Consider the following 21577-nt stretch of genomic DNA (forward strand, 5'->3'; position numbering starts at 1 on the left):
TAAAATTTACAAAATTTGCGGGGAAAGTTTAAAATTTTAAAAATGAGTAGATATTATATATATATAATATTAAATTAATAAAACTATTTAAAATTTATATTTATTTTTATTTTATGTCATATTATCTTGATGTGTAAATGTACATATATCCTCACTATTATGATATTTATTAAAATATAAATAAAAAAAATATACACTATTTAAAATTTTATTATATAATTAAATTACTCACCTAAAATTATTGAATGTTTGATATAAAAAATGAGATTCTTGTCGAATCAGAGTCTTTGCCGTATAGTTATATATTATATTTATAATTATTCTAATATATATATATATATATATATATATATATAATTTTATTAAATCATAATATATAAATATTCTAAAAATCAGCTAATTAACCCAATAATCGATAAATAGACGGATTTTTAATACGATTTGGTAAAATTCGGTTAAATTGATGACTAAAATTACAGATTTTCTGATTTATGCTTTTTACAGCATTGGATATTTATTTATTTGTTATTAAATCGTGATTATAAATATAATATACATATATATATATATATATATATATATATATATATATATATATATATATTTTGAAGTTTTAATTATAAGGTAATTAATGTATATTAATGATTAGACATTAATGGCAATACGTTAGGATTAAAGTCAATAATGACCTTTTATATAGTATATAAATATGTGTATGGGCAAAGGGCAAATTTGGCATTTTGAATTAAATTACTCAACCTTGCTCTATTAGATATATAATAGATTTATTAGTACAAATTATCATGAGGGCTCGAACCGTTTAAAAAACCTCTGTCAAATATTAATATTAATATTATTATTATTATATTAAAAATAAGTTTTAATAACAAGTAAATTATTTATACTATTATTAATTATTAAATAATATGTTATATGTTATTATAATTAGTTAAAATAACATAAATCGAAGGAATGAATTTATCAATTATTTTGTAAAGATAAGTTCATCGAATAACAATATTATTAAAAAAAATGAAAGTAATAATATATTATTTTTATTTAACTGAAACAATTTAAACAGGAATTGAATGATTTTATAATTATCCTGCAGAGATAATCAGATAAGTTAATCGTTGATAGCAGCAGGGACAAGTTGGTTTGAAAGCAGCACTCTCCTCCACCCTTTTGCAAACCCTAACCCAAATCCGGCAATTGCATCATCATCTCAACTCAATTTATCCGATCCACCTTACTTCCAACAACTACTCGTTACTGCTAGTCACCTATACACACACACACACCCCCAGACATCGAGGGAGTGGCGTGGGGATCCATACATTAGATGGCTGGTGCAGGAATTCATCCCTACCACCATCACCAGTGGCCTCCGGCGCCGCCTCCTCCTGGTCCTGCCGCTGCTCCTCCTCCCGCCGCTGTTGGCCCCCCACCTCACCAGCCCATGCCTGTCCTCAACGACGAGGTACTCGTTCTCTCTCTCTCTCTCTCCCCCCCCCCCCCCCCCCCCCTCTCTCTCGCTCTCTCCCAGTCCCCCCCCCCCTCCATCCCCCTCCCTCTCTCCCGTGTACATAGTAAGTTCAATTAGATAATTAGATTCTTAATTGATGTTGCTGGTTTTATTTAATACCTGATTTTAATTACAATGATTAGGTTAGGACTATATTTATTTCGGGTCTTCCTGAGGATGTCAAGGAGAGAGAGTTACAGAATTTGCTTAGATGGTTTCCGGGTTATGAGGCTTCGCAGGTCAATTTCAAAGGTGAACATCCTATGGGTTTTGCTTTGTTCACTACTCCGCAATTTGCAATTGGTGCTAGAGATGCTCTCCAGGTTAAGTCACTGCTCTCAGTAGACCAATGCTCTCTTATTCTTTAACTCTCCGCCATCTTTGCTGGATTACATATTGTGTTTTGGCTGTCTTTAGGATATGGTTTTTGATGCTGAATCCAATTCGGTTCTGCACACTGAAATGGCAAAGAAGAATCTATTTGTGAAACGGGGTCGGTATATATTTAAAATTGTCATTATCTGTTGAGGATATACTTACAGTTCTTATTGTGCTTGTATTATGTCCTAGATACTTGAATTTCAATCATAACTGTCATATAATGATAATGTTATTGGCGTATAATCATCCTTGATGAAATTAAGGTACTGGTCATTGCACGGCCTAGAGTCAATAGGCGCACATGCACCCTGAACATGCTTCACACATTTGTGATCATTATGTACAGAATTGCAAATTACAGTATTACACTTGCTAGTATAATCAAACACATCCTGATATAAACCAACACAAGGTATGCAATACACATTAAAATGAATTAGAATTCCTTGATATCAATTAAACATTGCTTTTCATGATACTGAGCAAAATTGTTGAATTTGAACTCAGCATAGTAGATCATATTGAAATAAAGTTGCACTGAGGTTTATTAATTAGCGAGCCTAGTATATATCTGTAACTCATAAGGCATACTCGATTACATATTAATTAACAACTGAAAACTGGGATAAATTCCTGCTTTAGGAAAATTCACCTCTCACGAGCCATGATGTTTTAGAAACTAGAAGTTCAACACTACAGCTCATATTGTTCTTGTATGTATTATTGTGTACTTTGTTTAACTACACTATTGAGATGCTGTGATTGTATTAATATATCAATATTCAGTTATTTTCCATTATTGCTGGATTTTTAAGGTACTAATTCTTATAGAGGTCCACAATATACAGGTATAGTTGTTGATTCAAATGCTTATGATCAGAGTAAACGCATGCGTACCGGAGGTGATTATACACATACGGGTTATTCAAGTCCATCACCTTTTCACCCCCCACCTCCTCCTGCGCCAGTTTGGGGTCCACATGGGTGAGTGTATATCTGGCACATCATAGTAAACGGAACATGTAGACGGACCTTGTTATACATTTTTACTGGGCCGTAATTTATTTTGCATTTACTGCATCTCCAAATGAGGTTTTAACTTTTAACTGATATATTCAAGGACAGACCACATTTGGGAAAGGATAGTACTGGCCACTATTATTATAAGATTCTGTTTTCATTTAATATTTAAATCTCATGATAATATTGCTTTACAAAAAAACCACACCGTATAAATAAGGTATGTTGAAAAAAATTATTTCATCTCTCGCCTTTCATGTCTCACAGTTTTGGTTTACTGCTGCAGTTACATGGCTCCACCTCCTCCACCTTATGACCCATATGGCGGTTATCCTGTTCCTCCAATGCAAATGCCTGCTCCTGCTCCTGTACAAGCACCTAGCAGTTATGTACCCGTTCAGGTATTTCCTCTTTAGGTGTTATTGTAATGTGCTCTTGATTTTTCTACACTTACATTCCTCAGCACTTTGATGTTATGCACCTGCATCAAATTCTTCAGCACTTGTGATATTTTCCCCTTCATAGTTTTTCTGAAAAAAGTGTTAATCTATTGTTCCAAGCAAAGTTATATTTATGCTCATGGTAATGTGGTGAGGCCACACAGGAACATACTTCAAACTGTCACTATCCAGGTATACCCCAACAGCCAACGCTGGTTACAGTGCTACTAAGCCTGGCCATGACCTTTTTTATATAAATATTTTTCCTAGTGAAAATGAAATATGAGTATTGTTATAAAGATCACCAAGTAGCGTTGGTGTAATAATAAGTCTCACTCTCTCTACACATTCACACATTTGATTTTTGCTTTGCAAAAGCTTGGTATGCTACGAGCTACTGAATGTTTTAATTAAATGTACCTTTTTGGCTGAGAGGTTAATTGCTTCTGGTAGTGTGATACTTGATGAGCAAGTAGTGAAAATTGAAATATAAGTTCAGTAGTTCTTGAACATTGTGAGACTGTTTTTGTAGTGACTTATCATGTCAATGTGACACTTCACAGTTTGCCTGAAATTTAGAGATTGATTTAACGTTTGTTACTGTCACCAGTTCTTGTATTTATATTTTCACACTTCTGTGATGAGGGTGTTAACGACTTAAAATGATAATGTTTTAGAAGCCTCATATGAGCACCTCATACTCTTTTGGACAACTTTTATTGGGATTTGTTGCTTTGAATGCTTGTTATGTGTTATGTTCTGCTGCTGTGAAATGACACGTTATATTTTGCAGAACACCAAAGATAACCCTCCCTGCAATACCCTTTTCATCGGCAATCTCGGAGAGAGCATAAATGAGGAGGAGCTAAGAGGCATTTTTAGTGTGTATGGATTTTACTTGAGCCTGTTTTATAACTGTAGTCATTGTTGCTAAATTCTTCTGTTATATTTTATACTTCTTCATATGCAGACAACCAGGTTATAAGCAGATGAAAGTGCTGAGACAGGAAAGGCACACTGTTTGCTTCATCGAGTTCGAAGTATGTATCTTTCTATTGTCCATACTCCATATTTTAGTGCATCTCATGCATTTCTATTTAATAAATATCTAGGTCTCATTGCATGGATTTTCTGTCCTCTTGTGCAGGATGTAAATAGTGCCACCAATGTGCACCACAGCTTGCAGGGTGCTATTATCCCTAGCTCCGGATCGATTGGGATGCGAATACAATATCCTTTATAGTTCTGTCCTAAATATGATTGGTCCCTTCTACATTTCACCAATCTATGGCATTTGTTTATTAGGTATCAGGAATCAATGAGTTCCTGAATTGTATCTGATTTTGAAATGTTTTTGTGCTCTTCTATGAGTTTAACGGTAACTCAAGCAGAGAAACAGAAGATAATATCTAGATTAAGGCTTGAAACAGGTAGATAATGGGAGGTTTAGCAACAAATAAGCAAGAATGAAGAACTAGAGAGAGAATTCTGTTATAGGAGAAAACCTAGAGAGAGAAAGACTGGTGGAAAAGTGTTTTCCATTTTCTGATATTCAAATTCAACATAACATCCAAGTGTAAATACCCCACAAGTATTTATAGACAGACCCTAAGTAACAACTATTCATAAGCTGTAGTGTCAACTATTAATAAACTGAAATGACACTACTACCCTTGCTAAAGTCCCAGTATTGGTATTGATACATTACTTTCCTACTTAGACTAATGCTAATAGACTTGTAGTCTGTACAAGTACTAGTCCTGGCAAATGTGCTAAAGCAGTTGTTAGTGCAATCCTAACTTTAGGTCTCTTAATTTTGCCCTTGCACTACTGATCTTGATACATTACTGTCCTACTTAGACCAGTAATAATAGACTTGTGGTCTGTACGAGTACTAGTCCTGACAAATATGCTAAAGCAGTTCTTAGTGCAATCCTAACAATAGGTCTCTTAATTCTGGCCTTGCACTGATTTTTAATAGCATAATTGCTGTGAACTAGGTGGTTTTTGCCCCCAAGAATCCTCTCTTTTTCACAGGAAACTTTTGGTTATCCTGTTTTGCACTATATAATGCCAAACATATATGAAGGAGTCCTTTACGTTAGATTTTTTTTTGAACACATTAGCTTGACAGGCTTGTACCCCTCCACCGGATATAGTAAGTAATTATCATCATCCTTGGGTATACCATTTTATCAGTGTTCGACTTATTTCTCTGTGGCTTTCCTTACAATATAATATACAAATATGTGCTTTAGAAAATATATTTACTTAATAGGTGTGCAACTAAATTGCAACTTCTGTTTGTTAAAGAAACAGAAAATATTTTATCAGAATAATATATGACCTAGTAGAAAAGGTTTCAGAATCTTAAAAACTTTGGGAAATGAGCATTACTATAAAGCATTTTACACTTTTTGAATCAATGGACTATGTATTAGTATGCACACGACTTCCACTTGGTTTATTGTTACTGAAGGTTTAGTACTAGTGATGCGGGATGCAGTTTGTTTAAGTTTCTTCATTATGCTTGGTCCATATGGCTTGTAAAGCTTGCGAGCATGTTCTGTGCTGTCAATTTGGTTTTTCTGCACAGTATCTGTCACTTTTTGCGGTGTTATTGTGATTCTTAACTTCTAGAAACATATTCAAAGAACCCATTTGGGAGAAGGAAAGATTTTGGCCACTCTGTGGCCCCAGGCCCGAATGGAGCTCCACCACCCTTGACCTACCAGTAGCTGGAAGGGGATGTACTCTGTTCTCTATGCTATGATCAATACAAACTACTACTTTGATAGGATGCATCATGCAGCTGTTGCACGCATCCATTTCATCATCAAGACATCAGCATTAGCATCCCTTCACATTTGAATGCACTCAGTGTTATCATGAACATATTATTTGGTCATTTTATGTTTTAATACTGCAAAACATGCATTTGCAGCAGCATTTTAGAATTATTTGTTATTGAAGGCTTAGTTATGTTATGTAGAGTACTGCATGTGTTTTGAGATGATTCTTGGACTTGATTGCCGGTTTCTCCCCTTTTCATGTCCATTCTGTTATCAGCAATATAGTAAAAGTGTCATGTCAGTTAGATGAGCCCCCATTACATTGTTTGTTACATGTCAGCACATCTTGTTTATATAAAGGTCAGTGAGTTCATGCATTGCATGAGATCATGAGTATCCATTGACCATGGTATCATGGAGTTGAAGATCCTTCCACATTCATCATGATTTGAACCGAGTATAACTATAATTAGTCATTCAGCTTTAGTAGAGAATATATATCATCATCCTTCACTAAGCAAACTAATTGTGATGGTGCAACAGTATCAAAATGTTTTTAAATGAAGAACCTTGGGACATATGCTGCTGATGTATGCAGGAAGTTAACACAAAAAGGCTTGGATTTTATCTAAGAAGATTGAAGGCTAGCAGATGCTTATGTTAAGGGATGGGGCAAGGCATCTTCGGTGTATATCACTCTGCGGTTTATGGCTTTTGTATTCACCCGGATAGTATTCTGACTTTGTTGTGGAGAATACCTTAAAATTTAGTTGGCTTTCTGCTAGTTCTGTTAGTGATGTCATCGCAATGCTTTTTTTCAAGTAATATGTAAGTACTCTGTCAAAAAGAAAAAGAGTAATGAATATATATATTGAAGTTGGAAGTAATGCTCATGTGCTTATTTGCCTGTATGGCAAGTAGGACCCCTCTATAAATTTTAGAACTATAACGTTAAATTATGAGGGTTGTCTAAATGGTATGTTATCATCCTTTTAATATATACTTCTAATTGTTAAATAAAATTGTATACTCTTTAATATAGATTGTGTGGAAAGCGTCTGCAAAATTTGTGTTTTTGTTACAAGACTGGTGATAATATCATCCAACATGTTAAGAAAGTGAATAGACTGCAGCTACAATATCAACATGTTAAATACTAACTAAATAACGGGAGTATAAACTTGTAGTCTTTAGCTCGTATTGCCATAAATTAAAATTTTAAAATCAGTAAAATATAAATGGAAGACAGTTTACAGCAATAGAAGCTAAAATTGTAATATTACCTCAGTTCTTTTTGAGAATGTAAAGTATTGCATACATTTTCTAGATGAAAATGTCAGGTATTGCAAACATTTTCTAGATGAAAATATACGTGAACCCTTACTTATTTGTATAGAGGAGATCCGTGCTTGTTATATAACTACAAGCGATGGTGCTAATTAAATTTGCAACACGATTATTTGGATCACTGTCGTGATCTTATAAATTTTTTTCCTTTTTTGCTTTGTATTTCAAAATGGTCATGAATTTTCAAAAGTCCTCATGAAATGCACAAATTTTGAATATAACTTGAATTTATATTCCACGATATGCCCTCAAAGATTTCTTTTATCGGCCAAAAAACAAAGTAGCAGTACTGTTTATTCAAAATAATAGCTCTACCGCTAATCAGTAGCCAGACAGACGAACATCGTCTAAAGGTGCAAATGCATTACAAAGATATCAAATCCAGTAAAATTGAGGAGCATATAAGAGATTTGCAGGAGGTTAAAATAAACTTAAGTATGCTGTGGAGCAACCTTTAGCCTCATGCATCAGGGTCATCTGAGCGCACAGCTGCCAGGAAAATCAAGACAGAGTATCAAAAAAGAGGAAACATATCTATGGGACATCCGGAGCACTTTTATTTCAAAAAAAAAACTCACACACTAAAGAGTATAAGAATAAAGAGACTATGGAATAGGTAAAGAGATTATTATGTAAAATAATATTCAAATAAACAGACATTTGTGATTTGTCCAAAATAATAAGCAGAAAGACAAATATAGATCAAAGTAAATTGAATTGAGGCAAACACGAGGATCTCCCACTAAGATCCAAAATGAGGATGTCCTTTTTTTTGCGTAGAGCAGTTATGTGGGCATTCTAGGAATTGAATAAATTTGCCTCAAAAATAACACCGAGCCTTCTTATAAAAAAATAACAAGAGGCAAATGTTTAGATTTTTATCTACACCTCAGGATTGCACAGTACAATTTATATTGATTTAATCTACATTGGTCTAATCTACTGTTTTGCTCTATTATGGAAGTGAAGAGACTTGTAAGGAAGGCGTTTCTTTAGTTTGTCCAGAGAAAGAACACAATTTAAGCTGACAAGTATACAGCAAGAAACTGATTCCAGGCTCAGATGCTACTAAAAGCTATCGAAGACCATGCCAATTTTATGTGAAAGGTGTATTTGTTTCCCCTTTCTGGAGAAGCTGCAGGAGCCACACAGTGTTTAAAAGGACTAACGTTCCACGATAGACAGTCAAATATCGGGGACCAGCAGCTCCTCTTCCTAGTGGTACCTCAACTTACACTGATGATCATAAATGTGTGTCACTGGCAGAATACACATTCGTTCCTGTTGAATAAGGTCTGCTCATCTCATCAATCCACGTATTTTTAAGTGGCTTCAATACGATGATTGCCTCAATATTAGTGGCAGGCCTCTTAAAATCGGCCGTGCACTCAAGTACTATAAATTAGTTTAAGGTATTAAATTTTCTGAGCAGATGCAGATGGTAAGAATTGGGCTTCAAATCTGAAAGTAAAGCAGAAATCTCTACAAGAGTACATACTGGACTACTCAGTGTTTTGATTTGAGAGGATCAAAAAAGAAGTTAAATACAGTCTTTTGTTGTCAATCAAAAATGATATAGCATACCCTTACATATTTTCCAAACTGACACTTAACTCACTTCAAGCCATTTGCACTATATATGTCTCATTTATCACACAGAAGAATCAGACCCTTGCAGAGTTATAGTTATTTAGAACCTAAAAGTATGGGGGTGGTGTTCAGTGGCCATCAGGCAAGAACCAAAAAAGGCTACAAATATAATTTCACAAGGACACTGGGTTTTAAAAAGTTTGCTAATAATAGAAGTGAAGCTTGACTTAAGGATGGGCTTAATGTAGGAACACATTATGAGTACCAATAGGACCAAAGGGGTGGCTTCTATTCGATTTACCACAAAAAAAAACCTGCCAGAAAATTATAATGTTTTTAATGCATTCAGCGATTTCTGGTGGAATTTCATAGTATTAACATAGAAGCATTCAACTATACCAGACGAAAAACAAGCCACTGCTACCAAATTTTTTTAATAGAACACATCACACAGCCATATAAATAACCACATCATTAAGGGGTGGTATGATATAAAAAGAGCTTCTAAAGCTCGATCAATAGAAGTAATATAAGTACCATTCTAGCCGCTGATCATAAGAAGTTTCCAACTTTTGGTGGTGCTAAGCAGATATAGAGCAAAATCAAGCTAGGTATTAGGTCAACTATCTGTTTTTATATTGGAGATACCCTGCTATTACTAATTTTATGTGTATGTGTATGTATAATACTATACATTAAAACAACTCAACCCAATCAATTAAGAAAAACATAAACAATACAATCAATTAACATAAACATAAGCACCAAAACAGCCCTTCCTTAACCAAACACGACCTTTTAATTACATATATCACTAAACCTACAGATTCATTTACTCCAACTTCCAATCAGTTTCCGTAACCATCACCGCTCAAACCAAGTTTGACATCATCAAGAGCCAGAGACATTACAAAGGGATGTCAACTTTATAGGTCAAAAAGTAATAACAGATCTTAGTTATTAGAAATATATGAAACCCTAAACAGAATAATATGCAGCGAATACCGAAATGTAATTAAACGGATAATATAAAACATAGATCTGAAACGAGAGAGAGAGAGAGAGAGCATACTGGGCTTTTGAGGCTTGCCATCGACCCATTTGGAAACGGAGTAATGAACCTTCTCGCGAGAAATGGATTCAGTTTTGTGAGGCTCTTTGAGACAGTTCCTCACCATGCTGGCACATATGTTTGAATAGCTTATGTATGTCATCCCTGCAGCTCTCCAGAATGGCACGGCAGCTCCACTTGACGCCATTGATTTTTTGATCTCTTCAACTCTAAGCTCTGTACCTCTCTCTGTACTGTACGAGTCTAAGCTATACCCGGCCAATTAAAACCCAATTTATCAATAGAGGGCGTGTGCGTGTGCGTGTTTTGGTCTGGACTGGGCTGACTATAGTGCTAGTGGCCTAGTGCCTAATAGTCTGGCCCAGGATTAAATTTTTTTACGTTATCTGCTTTCTCGGTGCCTCTAATTCTTTTTAGTTTTCACGTAGTTTCCCTACACATTTTAATTATTTTTATTAAATATTCTAAATTCTACACTTTTATTCAAAAAGATATTTTATTAAATTATATTTTATAACTTATAATATATATAGTTATTTTATTTTAAAATTAAAATATAACTGTTTTGGTATTCATATATTATATATGAAATAAATATTATTGATTCAAATTTCGTTTTTAATTCTTATATGGGTTTCTGTAAATTTTTGATGTGATATAAATTTATATCGTGAGTAATTAAATTCTCATTATATTGTTTGTTAAGTATGTTAAAGATTTTTAAACAAAATAATTAGTTAAAATGATATAAGATAAATTTGTTACAGCTGAAAATAAATACCAAAAAAAAAGATAAGGAAAAAAGAGGAAAGTGAATTTGGTGAATCGGGCTGGGCCCGCTGGGGTTGCTTAACGGGAAATTCACATCCCAATCCAATCTGCAATATCATCATCATCATCATCTATTTCCAAAACAAAAGCAGGTGAGCAAGCAAGAAAGCCAGAGCAGCAAAATCCAAGGAATTCAAGCAAAACAAAGATGATTCTACCAACCCAATCTTCACTCTCCAATCTCTCCATACATTCTCCAATCATCCCCTTAACAACAATCAACTCCTCTTCAACTCATCACAAACACCAATCACACACTCTCCCGCTATCAACAGCTATTTCATTCCCCCAATTTAAACCCCACAACGCCGCCGCTCTCACATTGAAACGACGTCGTCGTTTCAGTCCCTTTCGTGTCTTGTCTTCAGTGGCTTCTCCTCCAGCAGCAACTGAAATTACAAGTACCAGCACCAAACCAAGCCCCGCAGAGGTTTCGAGAACCATCATGGAGTTGACTTCAGTAGCCACTCTTTCTACTTTGACTCCCCAGGGATTTCCTCTTGGTATCGGGGTTCGCTTTGCGGTGGAGCCTCAACAAGGCACTCCCATTCTCTGTTTGAACCCCTCTTTTTTCCCCTCTGACTCTAAATCCAGTCTCCATGTCCAGGTTTCGTGTTATGCACTCCCGTGTTTCGTATTAATAACAGATTATTTTATTGCTCTTTTTATTGATGTGTTTCGAACTGGACAGTTGGAGCAATGTGGATTGAGGACTCCCCAGTGTACCATTCAGGGCTGTCTTGACAAACCTCAAGATGCATCTGACTTGAAGGTCGTTTTCGAGACCCTGTCCTTCTCTTTGTTTATATCTTGTAAATTATGATGATGGGCATATTCATTGTATACAATTATTCTCGAAATAACTTAATCCAACACACACAATGTGGTCATAAGCATACTGAGAAATCCCATGGAAACATATACAGGCAGCGCTCACCTCAATGTGGTCATGAGGTCTGGCTATCTAAAGTATTAATTTGTGAAAACTTTTGTGAAAATGTGGTAAAAAGGGCTTCATCTTAGTTATTTATACCAACGTTAAGAATAAATGAGTTTTGTTATTCATAATCCTGAAGTTCACAATCAATGCCAAGTCCTGTCCGTTCTTAGACTTGCCAATATATTTTGTTTATTCATTATATTAATAGTTTCTTCTTCATAATTTACCCTCATTTGGTCTACATACTATATTATTTCATATATCCAGTCTAGTTTATAGTTAATTTTTTGGATGTTATATCTTTGGTTTTATTTTGCTTATATAACTTCTATATTAGACAATACATTTTTATAAAAAACATTGCCATCATGGCTCCTATGTGGACTCAGGTACGGAGTGTCACTCCCAGAATAGATCCGGAGGTTAATTTTTTAAGTATTCGCGACAAGGAGAAATTGTCCTTATTCTGAAAACTAGTATAATAACATCTCATATTTTTTAAGTTCAGATAAAAGTATAAAACTACTTGAATATATGGTGTGTAGAGATTGTATTGAGGACAATATATTAGTATTCCATGTGGGGAGCTATACACCGTATACTTGAGATTTATTAATTTGTGATACACTCTTATGATGTCGTGTTAACCTATTAAGGGTGACGATAACTTGTCACGAACCTGATATTTGGTTTTAAGGATTATAATATATTCATTTGTATCTTCAGGCAAAAATGTGGCGGCTAATGTTAGACCATGCAGGTTTTTGAATACCTACTGCAGTGTGTATACTACAAAGTTGTATGAATAATATGTGCAGTACACTGCACTACAAATATAAAAACTAGATGGTCTAACATTAGTCCTAACTTTAAGGTCCTACATATAACAAAACCTTGTATCTTTATTCTAATTTCTCCATTGTCTGGTATGCTCAGAAGTTTCAATCAATATGGAGAAAGAGGTTTAATGAAGATGTGGACGAAGAACTCATACATATTGTTGCTGTGGAACGCATACTTCAGACTGAAGATTTTATGGAGGTATGTTGAATCATACACTATTAGGTTCTTGCAAGTCTTTCAGTTTATAGGTGTTTAATACTTTATGATGAGATGATAGCTTGTATGGGAATGGTAGGGTATGCATCTCTCTGTGAATTAAAATTGTTAAATCATGAACGTATACATAACCGTAATCCTTCGTCACTTGTTTAACTTACTGTAAACACTCTTTCAGGATGGTGTATGGTTTACTTCTTTGGACTACAAAATGGCAGTACCTGACCCACTCCGAGACTATGCGGAAAGCATCATTCAGGAAATCAACACTAATAACATGGAAGATATTCACCGCTTTTGCAACGTATATGTTGATTTAAATTTCCAGGTTAGTATTCTTGGGTTAACTATAATATCCCACATCAGTTAGTTGGCTGAGTTTGAATGCCTTTATAAGGACGGGCCTACAACTATGTAACATCATCACCTAGCCCGGTACGCGTTAGGCCTGTGGGTTTGGGGGTGTTATACAGATGCTCGTTGATATCATTTTTTGATTGAGTTTCTGTTTTCTTATAGGGTCAGTCGTGTCAGATTTCTCAATTCTTTAACAGAATTTGACTCACTTGGGACCAAAGCATGCTCCTTTATATGTATGTTAATAAGTTCTAAAGCTACCCAAGTATTTTTAATAATTCAGGACAACTTGAACATGAGCAATTATGTACTATCCAATTATATAATAAGCTCTCAAGCTACCCAAGCTCTAGATGTGATCTGTTGATAACAATTCTGCAGTTTTGTTGAGAATCAGTAGTTGATTTCATGCAGAATAGATACTGAGAAATTAGTACAGATTATAGAAGATAGATGAGATCAGGAAAAAGAAAGAAAAATATTTTTCCCCCTTTCAAAGAGTTCAAATTGAACTTCATTAAATAAGTTGGTTCGCCTAGGACAAGCGAGAAGAGGTTAATGTTCCTCACCGTGCTTTGTGCCTATGTGTGTGCCTTAGATAACTCCGGATTGTTGGTTAAGTGCAACACTTCATGATAGAGGAGTATATAAACTTGAGAGTGATTTCTTGTCAAAAAAAAAAAAAAAAAAAGGAAAGAAAGGAAACTTGAGTGTGATTTCTAATGACCGAATTGCTTGAGATTAATTGAGAGTTGACTTCATGGATTAATTAATTATGAGAAGGACATAGGATCATCACTGGAATGCCCATGATTTCAATAATTGAAAGTCAAATAGGAGATGCGAGAAACTAGATACAGAGTTCTTTTTCGAAAATTGGGTCAAGTCCCGATTCCCGAATCGGAAGCCAAAATACACCGGCTTAAATGCGGTAATCCACAAGCCCACCACAGGCCCCCAAAATATCATGATTTGTTGGTGCATTTGGTAGTCATGCTTTTAAAGTGAACTAAAGTCTCCACACTCATCCATGTGGTACTGGGGTGTTATAGAGCATTTGATTTGTATCTATATGCATCAGGATCCGGTTCATGGATCTCTTGGTTCGACAAATCAAAATAAGGTAGAGAGAAATAAACGAGTGGTGAAAAGATTATTATTCATCACAACAAAGAAGCTAATATCATTTTAGTATATACACAAGGCTAGACAATGACTAGCTATGACCAACTCGACATGTTCTCAAGTTCTAACAAATGGATATATTGAGTTTACCTGTCAATGCTACTGACATTACAAAATATTTCGGTAGTATTGTTTTCAAGGCATTAGAAGTCCTTTTCTTTTTTGTACCATGGCCTGTGTAATACAGAAAGCTGAATTTATTTCTCTAGTGTCACATCCTTCCAGTCCCCTTCGCCTAATATCAATCCTGAGGTGGTAAGTAGAATCATCTGTAATCTTACTTTCCGGTAGATTACATGGCTATTGTAATCTTGAAATCATTATGGAGCTGGCTTGACATATTTATGGAGATGATGATTGTACTTGAAACTTTTGCTTCTTAGGATTAGATTAAAAAGGCTTTAGGTTCATTACCTAAATGATAGTAGTATATATCTTTTTTTGTAAGGGATAGTAGTATATATCTAGCTTCACGATATCCGAGATTTCCATTTGTATATTTTGGCTTCTGGCTTTGGTTTGAAAAGTAAATTTGTGTTATTATTTTTAGATTCATACTTTCATATTTTTACTTTTTTAATCTGATTCATTGACCAATATTTCTTATTTGAGCTTAATAAGCTTATTTATATCAATTATGCTACCATTTTAATTATTTTCACAACAGTCAAACCAGCGATACTGAATTTCTCTATGGTAGTTATTTTTATGATTTTCCATCTTGTTGAAGGGAAATCAATACATAGACTGGTCTATAGAATTTATGTGTCTAACCATCTAAAATCTGTTATAAATGTTTTATTATAATCCTAAAGTCATACTAGGGTGTCTCGGTTAATGATTAGATGAGCACACAAATGAATTATGATAATAGACAGATCAAACCTAAATGGTAAAGCGAGGTCATCTTACCTGTGGACAGAGACAGTCCAACTTCACGGGAGTGGCATTCTAAGATTTACAAGAGCATTAATCTCAAAATAGAATATTGCTGAAATATTATATATATAAGAAACTGCTAAGTTAGTTTTTGACTTGGATGAAGCTTCTGTGGTGAGCCTTTATAAAATATTCCTTGTTCTTGCAGGTGTCCAAAGCTAATATGATATGGGTTGATCGGTTAGGTTTTGATGTGCGTTTAACCTCTCCTCAAAATGATGTCTTTGAGGTTCGAATACCTTTCCCCAGGGAAGTCACAGATGAGAAAGGTGCAAAATCGTCTTTTAACTGTATGTCGCAACTTGCTTGGGAAATGGAAAAGCATTATCATGCCCAAGATTACAAAAAGGTGAATCAAGTGAAGAAAATCACAAGCAGAAGCCATTGAGCGCCATCGTCCAAACTCTCTACATGATATAGCTGTAACCTGCAAGGAGTTTCCACTGATGAAATGACTTGCAGGTTATGATGATTTCACTGGTGAAGAGATTTTCTAGTAAGCTGTTATAAATTGGTGTCTTGATAAAAAGCATCTCTCTGCTTTAAGTTATATATGGATGATGAAAAGTAAAGGAACATTTGCAGTAATAGCGGCATTGATCAGGGAGGAAGAGACTTGAAGAATTATACCGGCTAGCAGAGTACCAGTAGTAGTACCATAAGATTTATGTGTTGACCTGGCTGAGCTGTAAACCAACTATTTTTATATTTTGTGCTCTAAATGGTTTGTACTTGTTATGTTTATGTCACTCGAAATGACCACAAAATCACCACTTGGGCTATTCAACTGTATTCAATAATTTTTTTAAAAACATATTATACATATTTTCAGATAGGCACCACTTGTTATCCATTTGCGGAATGGGTATTAACTAAATAATTTTTTTATTGACATGTTACGCGTTCCAGGTATCATATATTAATCATTCACGAAATAACTAATTTAAAATATTTCAATTTTTTTTATTTTTAAAATTCTTATCATAGACAATCAAGCTTTCATCTGCACATATGTTATACAAATGTATCAACATTTGCATCTACATATGTATCACCATTCATTACACATATAACACCATATATGACCGTTGACCGTCGAATTAACAAATGTATCATCATATATCTCCGTCCACACAATATCATCAACATACTATCGAGTTAACACTAATAATTATCTCCATCTTATCATCAATTATCTCTTATAAAAAGGGACAAATATCTAAATAAATTGGGTTATTCATTCTTAAAACCTGTAATAAAATGTTATTTTCGACTATAAATTTCAAAAATAACATTCTTGTATGAATATATAATAATTATGATTTTTTAAATCATTTTTGGGTGAAAACACAAAAGTGCATAGAGGTAGTATTTATCTATATTGATCTATATACAGTTACCAGTGGCGAAATTAAATTACAGAAGCGTCTCTCTGCGCTCTGCTGCTGTTTTACTTATTATATTTCATCTCTGAAATATGTTTCGAGACTCGCATTTACATGCATGCAAATATACTCCCAAGTCCCGACAAGGACTAGCAAAATTTCACTAAACAATCACTGAATATCTTGCCAGTTAGTTTAAGTATTAAATTGGGTCCATGTGAAAAGAACCAGCCAATTAAGACTGTTTTAAAGATGTGTTGCCAACAATACAAGCTGCATTTAAACAAAAGGTGAACAAGTCTGTTTCCCAATCAAACTACTTGGTTACTAGCGCAAAAACATCTTTACTAGAACCTTCAAACAAATGTCACAAAAATTATTATGAGGTAGAAATGGCCCACGATGTATAGAGTACAAGACAGTTTACATGCAAGATGGAAAGAAAAAATCTAAAAGGCTTTCATCATTGTCCTTTTAGGGAAAGCAGCGAACCAAATCCTTATTTTCTTGAAGCTGCAAAAAGACAGAGTTCAATCAGATTATTGTTTTAACATCAAAAATTTGATAACCTCATATTAACTATCACTTCAATAGCATGATAAGTTGCTAAACATGTAACCACAGTTTCACTTGTTTTTGTGGCAAACCCCGGGTAAAATACAGCACCCAATGTGCCCATGGTTCATATAATCTAACACTTGACACACAGCAACATAATTATCCAGTTCTATTAAGGGGTGTCAAGGAATTCATCACCAAAGATATACGTTGTATATACAGCTGACACAAAGGCAACCCTATTCAATACTGCTTTGGAATATGCTTTACCACATATACACTATTGAAAATATGAAATTACTGAATCAATAAAGTATTGGTCACAAGGGGATTGTTTAACTTAGTCCGAGCACTAGTTCTTCTTATCTTTTAAGGTATCATATTATTCTTGAATTCTAATTAGCTTTTTGCTCACATGGAATAACTAGCAACGCCTAGAAAATAATTAGTCTTTCTTTCCTTTATTTGAATACAGTAAGATTTTATAGTATTATAGTACCTTACTTCTAAGCAACTCTAGAAATCCAGATAACTGTCACAAAACAGGTCCGACTCCTGACATTTGTTCTGAATATATGACAAACTATACCACAAACTGCAACAAAATAGAGTACAGGACAAGTAGAAAAGGAATTCCTAATTCAGATGTCACTCATCATCAAAAAAAAACTAGTGCATACATATACAGTCAATGATGGCAATTAACACATGTTATCTACCATTATGTTGCTTTATTGAAAATCTACCTATATGCATAAAGCAGCATAAAGTCCCTCACAGAAGAAATAACTAAGAAGAATTATCAAGGAAACAATCACAGTGACCAGCCCATCGGGCCTTAAAGGAAAAGAAGAAGAAGAGAGATAGTATGGCCCACAGGCACTTAGAATTTCCACTAGCAGTAAAAACATTATACAGCCTACAGGAGATCCATTAAGCTACAAGTAATAAAAGTATGTAAAATAATGAAGGATGGCCATATTAAAATCAGTGACACCAATCGTAAACAAATTGATGCCACGACATACAAAGTGAAATACTCAGCTGAGACTCAAAATAAAAACCATTGTTAGAAGAGAAACTAATGTTCCCTTTGCTTAGGAAGATTATAATTTCTCCAAAAAAGTGACTAAATGATATGCACACTACTGCGATTAAATATGTAAAATTTTCATTCCTTCCCCAACTGTTCAATCCCAAAAAATTCGGAAATGAATGACCATTCCTCCTTCGTTCCTTACTCATTTTCCTCAAACACGTCATAAAAGAAAAATAATAATTTCTTTCATTCCCCTTTTATAGTTTTTCTTCCACCTCTAATTTGTTCACAGATTTCATTTCATTTCTACCCCCATTCAATATCTTTCCACCAAATTGACCATTAATTCAAAGTACACAAGTACTAACTTTATCAATCCCACACAAGCAAGCAATTCAAAATAGAATAAGACCAATCTGAATCACATCTCAATCCAATATTCAATCACAAAACACTAACCATATCAGCAATGCAAATCAAAAGAAATAAAATATACTTGAATTCTGATCAGCAAACTCACATGTATTAAAAGGTAACAAATAAAATATTATTAATTACTCTATCTTTCATCGCGTCTAGTAAATTATATAGTATTATTTCATTATAATCCTATGCAACTTTAGAAATCCAGACAAATATTTCTTGAAACATCTCTTACTATGAATAATTGTTCTGAATATTCTGCATTCCATACCACAAATTGTAACGAAATCGAGTGAAGAACGAGTTGGAAAAGGGATTCCTAATTTAGATGTCACCCACCATTTAACAAGACATAGTGCATATATACAGATAAAGACCATGATGGCATATCATTATATTAATTTATTGAGAAAGCATATGATATGCATAAAGTAGCATGAGACTTCCCCCTCGTAAGAACATTAAAGAAGCGTTATCAAGGAACAATAATAGTGGCCAGCTAATCAGACCTTAATGACACAGTATGGGACATATAGGGGCTATATGGCTAAGCTACATACTGAAACAAAGAGGTAGATAATTGGAACATTAATGAATTTTCCTAGACGATTCAAACAATATACAGGCACCGACACGGCTGAGTACATATCCGATACGCCATGTGGCGTGTCGGAACGCAAATGCAGCCGACATGCAACCAAAACCTCTGCCCAACTTTAAAAAAGGCCCAGTAATGTTTATAGCCTAATACCAGACGTCTTTTATATGTATACAGATTCTATATGTATATAATTATTTAGCTATCTCTCTCTGTTTTTCATCATTTAATCTGATATACATAAGCAAAAGCCTATATATAGATACATTCTATATATCTATTTGCTAAAGATCACTTGATTATATAAATATACGAGTGGGACAATGAGTTCAAGTGTGAAGTTGTTTAATATTCAACATATATAAATTATATATTTTATAAATACTATTTATTTTTTGCCGTGTCCCGTATCCAGGACTCTTTGCTAATTGGCGAATCCCTGTATCCCGTGTCTTGTGTCCCGTGTCGCCGTACCCGAGTCGGTGCTTCCTAGTATACAGCCTACAGGAGATCTTTAGTATTACAAGTGATAAAGCCCGTAAGGTCCTGAAAGATGGCAACACTGAAAACAGTAACACCAGTTGTAGACAAATTGATGTTAAGACAGAAAAAGTGACACATTCAACAGAGACCCAAAGTCAAAACAGTTGCTATGGGAGAAGCTTATGCTCTCTTCAGTCGAAGGATTATATTTACTTTAATCATAGTACATATTTAATATTGTATATTCATTTCTCTGTTGTTCAATGCTACAAATTTAAAATTGAACAGCCATTTTCTCCATAATCATTATCTTCACATACACATCATAAAAGAAAAAACTCGTTTCTTTCATTTTTCCCGTTCCCAGTTTTTTATTTCAGTTCTACCTCATTCAATTTATTCCAACCAAACAAACCAGTAACCAACTTTAATGATCCCACACAGGGGCAAACAATTCAAAACGGAATTATACCGATCAAAAACACATCCCAATCAATCACAAAACACAAAACACAGACAAAAGCAATACAAGCAACACAAATCACAAGAAATGGAACAAATTAGTCTATACCAAAGTAATAAATACTTAAATTAAGCAATCAGCAACACAAATCAACAGAAACAAAATGAACCCACAATCACACACGAGAGTGTGATCGAGAGAGGGAGGAGGGAGAGAGGGCAGGAGAGGGGAGGGAGAGAGAGAGGGGGGGGGAGAGGGAGATCCATACCTCAATTAAGCAATTAATGACCTTCCTTGGCGTGCTTCTGATGCTCAAGATGCCTACGCTCCTCAGGAAGAGCAACGAGATAAGAGAAGATCATACCCCCAAAACAAACATGATAAACAGGGTCAACAGAGCTGGTCTGAATGTACTTAGCATGATAAGAATCCAATCCACGCTTGACAGATCCTTTCAGATAATCAATTGTAAACATCGGCTTCATGTGAGCAGGAAGGTCCTTCACTTTCAACCCCTTTATCTCCTTGTAGAAATTCCTCATCGCCATTTGAAAGTTTTTAGATCTGAAATAAGCCAACCCTAACCCTAGACTTCGGGCTTTTTTATCGGGAGCGATGAGAGGTGTACACACTATCAATTTGACCAATCATATTTTTTGTTTTATATAGAGTTCTCGTAGTAACACATTCTTCTTCTTTTTTTTTCTTGACAATGCAAGACTTTTTTTATTTTCTTTTTATTTACTTTTCTTGCTCACTCCATTTTTTTAATTTGAAGATTAATACACATATTTAAATATTTTGAAATTTAGAATTAATATTTTTAAAAATTTTAAGGTAAAAATTATATTAAATTTTAATTTTGTAAAAATATTAATCATGAATAAATAATTTTATTATATCGTTAAACATTCTAGATTTATATGCCTAAAACCAAATGTAGAGAAAAGACATAAGTAGTGTGTCAAATTTCTTCAAGCGTCATTGAGATGGAGAAGTCCGGCAAAAAATATGTTGGACAAAATATTATAAACAAAAGTCAATTTTAATAAGAGTTTTAATATTCGTGCATCTAAAAGAGAATTTGGGAAAATTTGAAGACAGAATTAGGATCCACAGCATTACGAGCATATATTAAAATAGAAAAAAT

At 34.3% G+C, this 21577-nt stretch overlaps 4 protein-coding genes across 4 annotated transcripts; 2 read left to right on the forward strand and 2 right to left on the reverse strand.

Annotated features, from left to right (window-relative positions):
• The first annotated feature begins 1118 nt into the window (after positions 1 to 1118).
• LOC108209681 (uncharacterized) lies at positions 1119 to 6468 on the forward strand. Its single transcript, XM_017380723.2, has 9 exons — positions 1119 to 1480; positions 1669 to 1848; positions 1943 to 2018; positions 2755 to 2890; positions 3213 to 3327; positions 4160 to 4251; positions 4337 to 4406; positions 4514 to 4596; positions 6011 to 6468. The coding sequence occupies exons 1-9, from the start codon at positions 1343 to 1345 to the stop codon at positions 6102 to 6104; spliced, it is 984 nt and encodes a 327-aa protein (XP_017236212.1). The 5' UTR covers positions 1119 to 1342; the 3' UTR covers positions 6105 to 6468.
• A 1280-nt stretch (positions 6469 to 7748) lies between these two features.
• LOC108205911 (ATP synthase subunit epsilon, mitochondrial) lies at positions 7749 to 10417 on the reverse strand. Its single transcript, XM_017376037.2, has 2 exons — positions 10168 to 10417; positions 7749 to 7994 (listed from the first exon to the last, which is right to left on the reverse strand). The coding sequence occupies exons 1-2, from the start codon at positions 10352 to 10354 to the stop codon at positions 7966 to 7968; spliced, it is 216 nt and encodes a 71-aa protein (XP_017231526.1). The 5' UTR covers positions 10355 to 10417; the 3' UTR covers positions 7749 to 7965.
• Positions 10418 to 10990: 573 nt separating this feature from the next.
• Positions 10991 to 16216, forward strand: LOC108205639 (glutamyl-tRNA reductase-binding protein, chloroplastic). Its single transcript, XM_017375631.2, has 5 exons — positions 10991 to 11605; positions 11690 to 11770; positions 12875 to 12979; positions 13176 to 13325; positions 15627 to 16216. Exons 1-5 carry the CDS (start codon positions 11147 to 11149, stop codon positions 15864 to 15866), a joined length of 1035 nt encoding a protein of 344 aa, XP_017231120.1. The 5' UTR covers positions 10991 to 11146; the 3' UTR covers positions 15867 to 16216.
• Positions 16217 to 17081: 865 nt separating this feature from the next.
• LOC108205846 (uncharacterized) lies at positions 17082 to 21074 on the reverse strand. Its single transcript, XM_017375937.2, has 2 exons — positions 20696 to 21074; positions 17082 to 17376 (listed from the first exon to the last, which is right to left on the reverse strand). The coding sequence occupies exon 1, from the start codon at positions 20973 to 20975 to the stop codon at positions 20709 to 20711; it is 267 nt and encodes an 88-aa protein (XP_017231426.1). The 5' UTR covers positions 20976 to 21074; the 3' UTR covers positions 17082 to 17376; positions 20696 to 20708.
• Positions 21075 to 21577: the final 503 nt, after the last annotated feature.

The sequence above is a fragment of the Daucus carota genome, chromosome 2, assembly GCF_001625215.2.
Source record: "Daucus carota subsp. sativus chromosome 2, DH1 v3.0, whole genome shotgun sequence".
NCBI lineage: Eukaryota > Viridiplantae > Streptophyta > Magnoliopsida > Apiales > Apiaceae > Daucus > Daucus carota.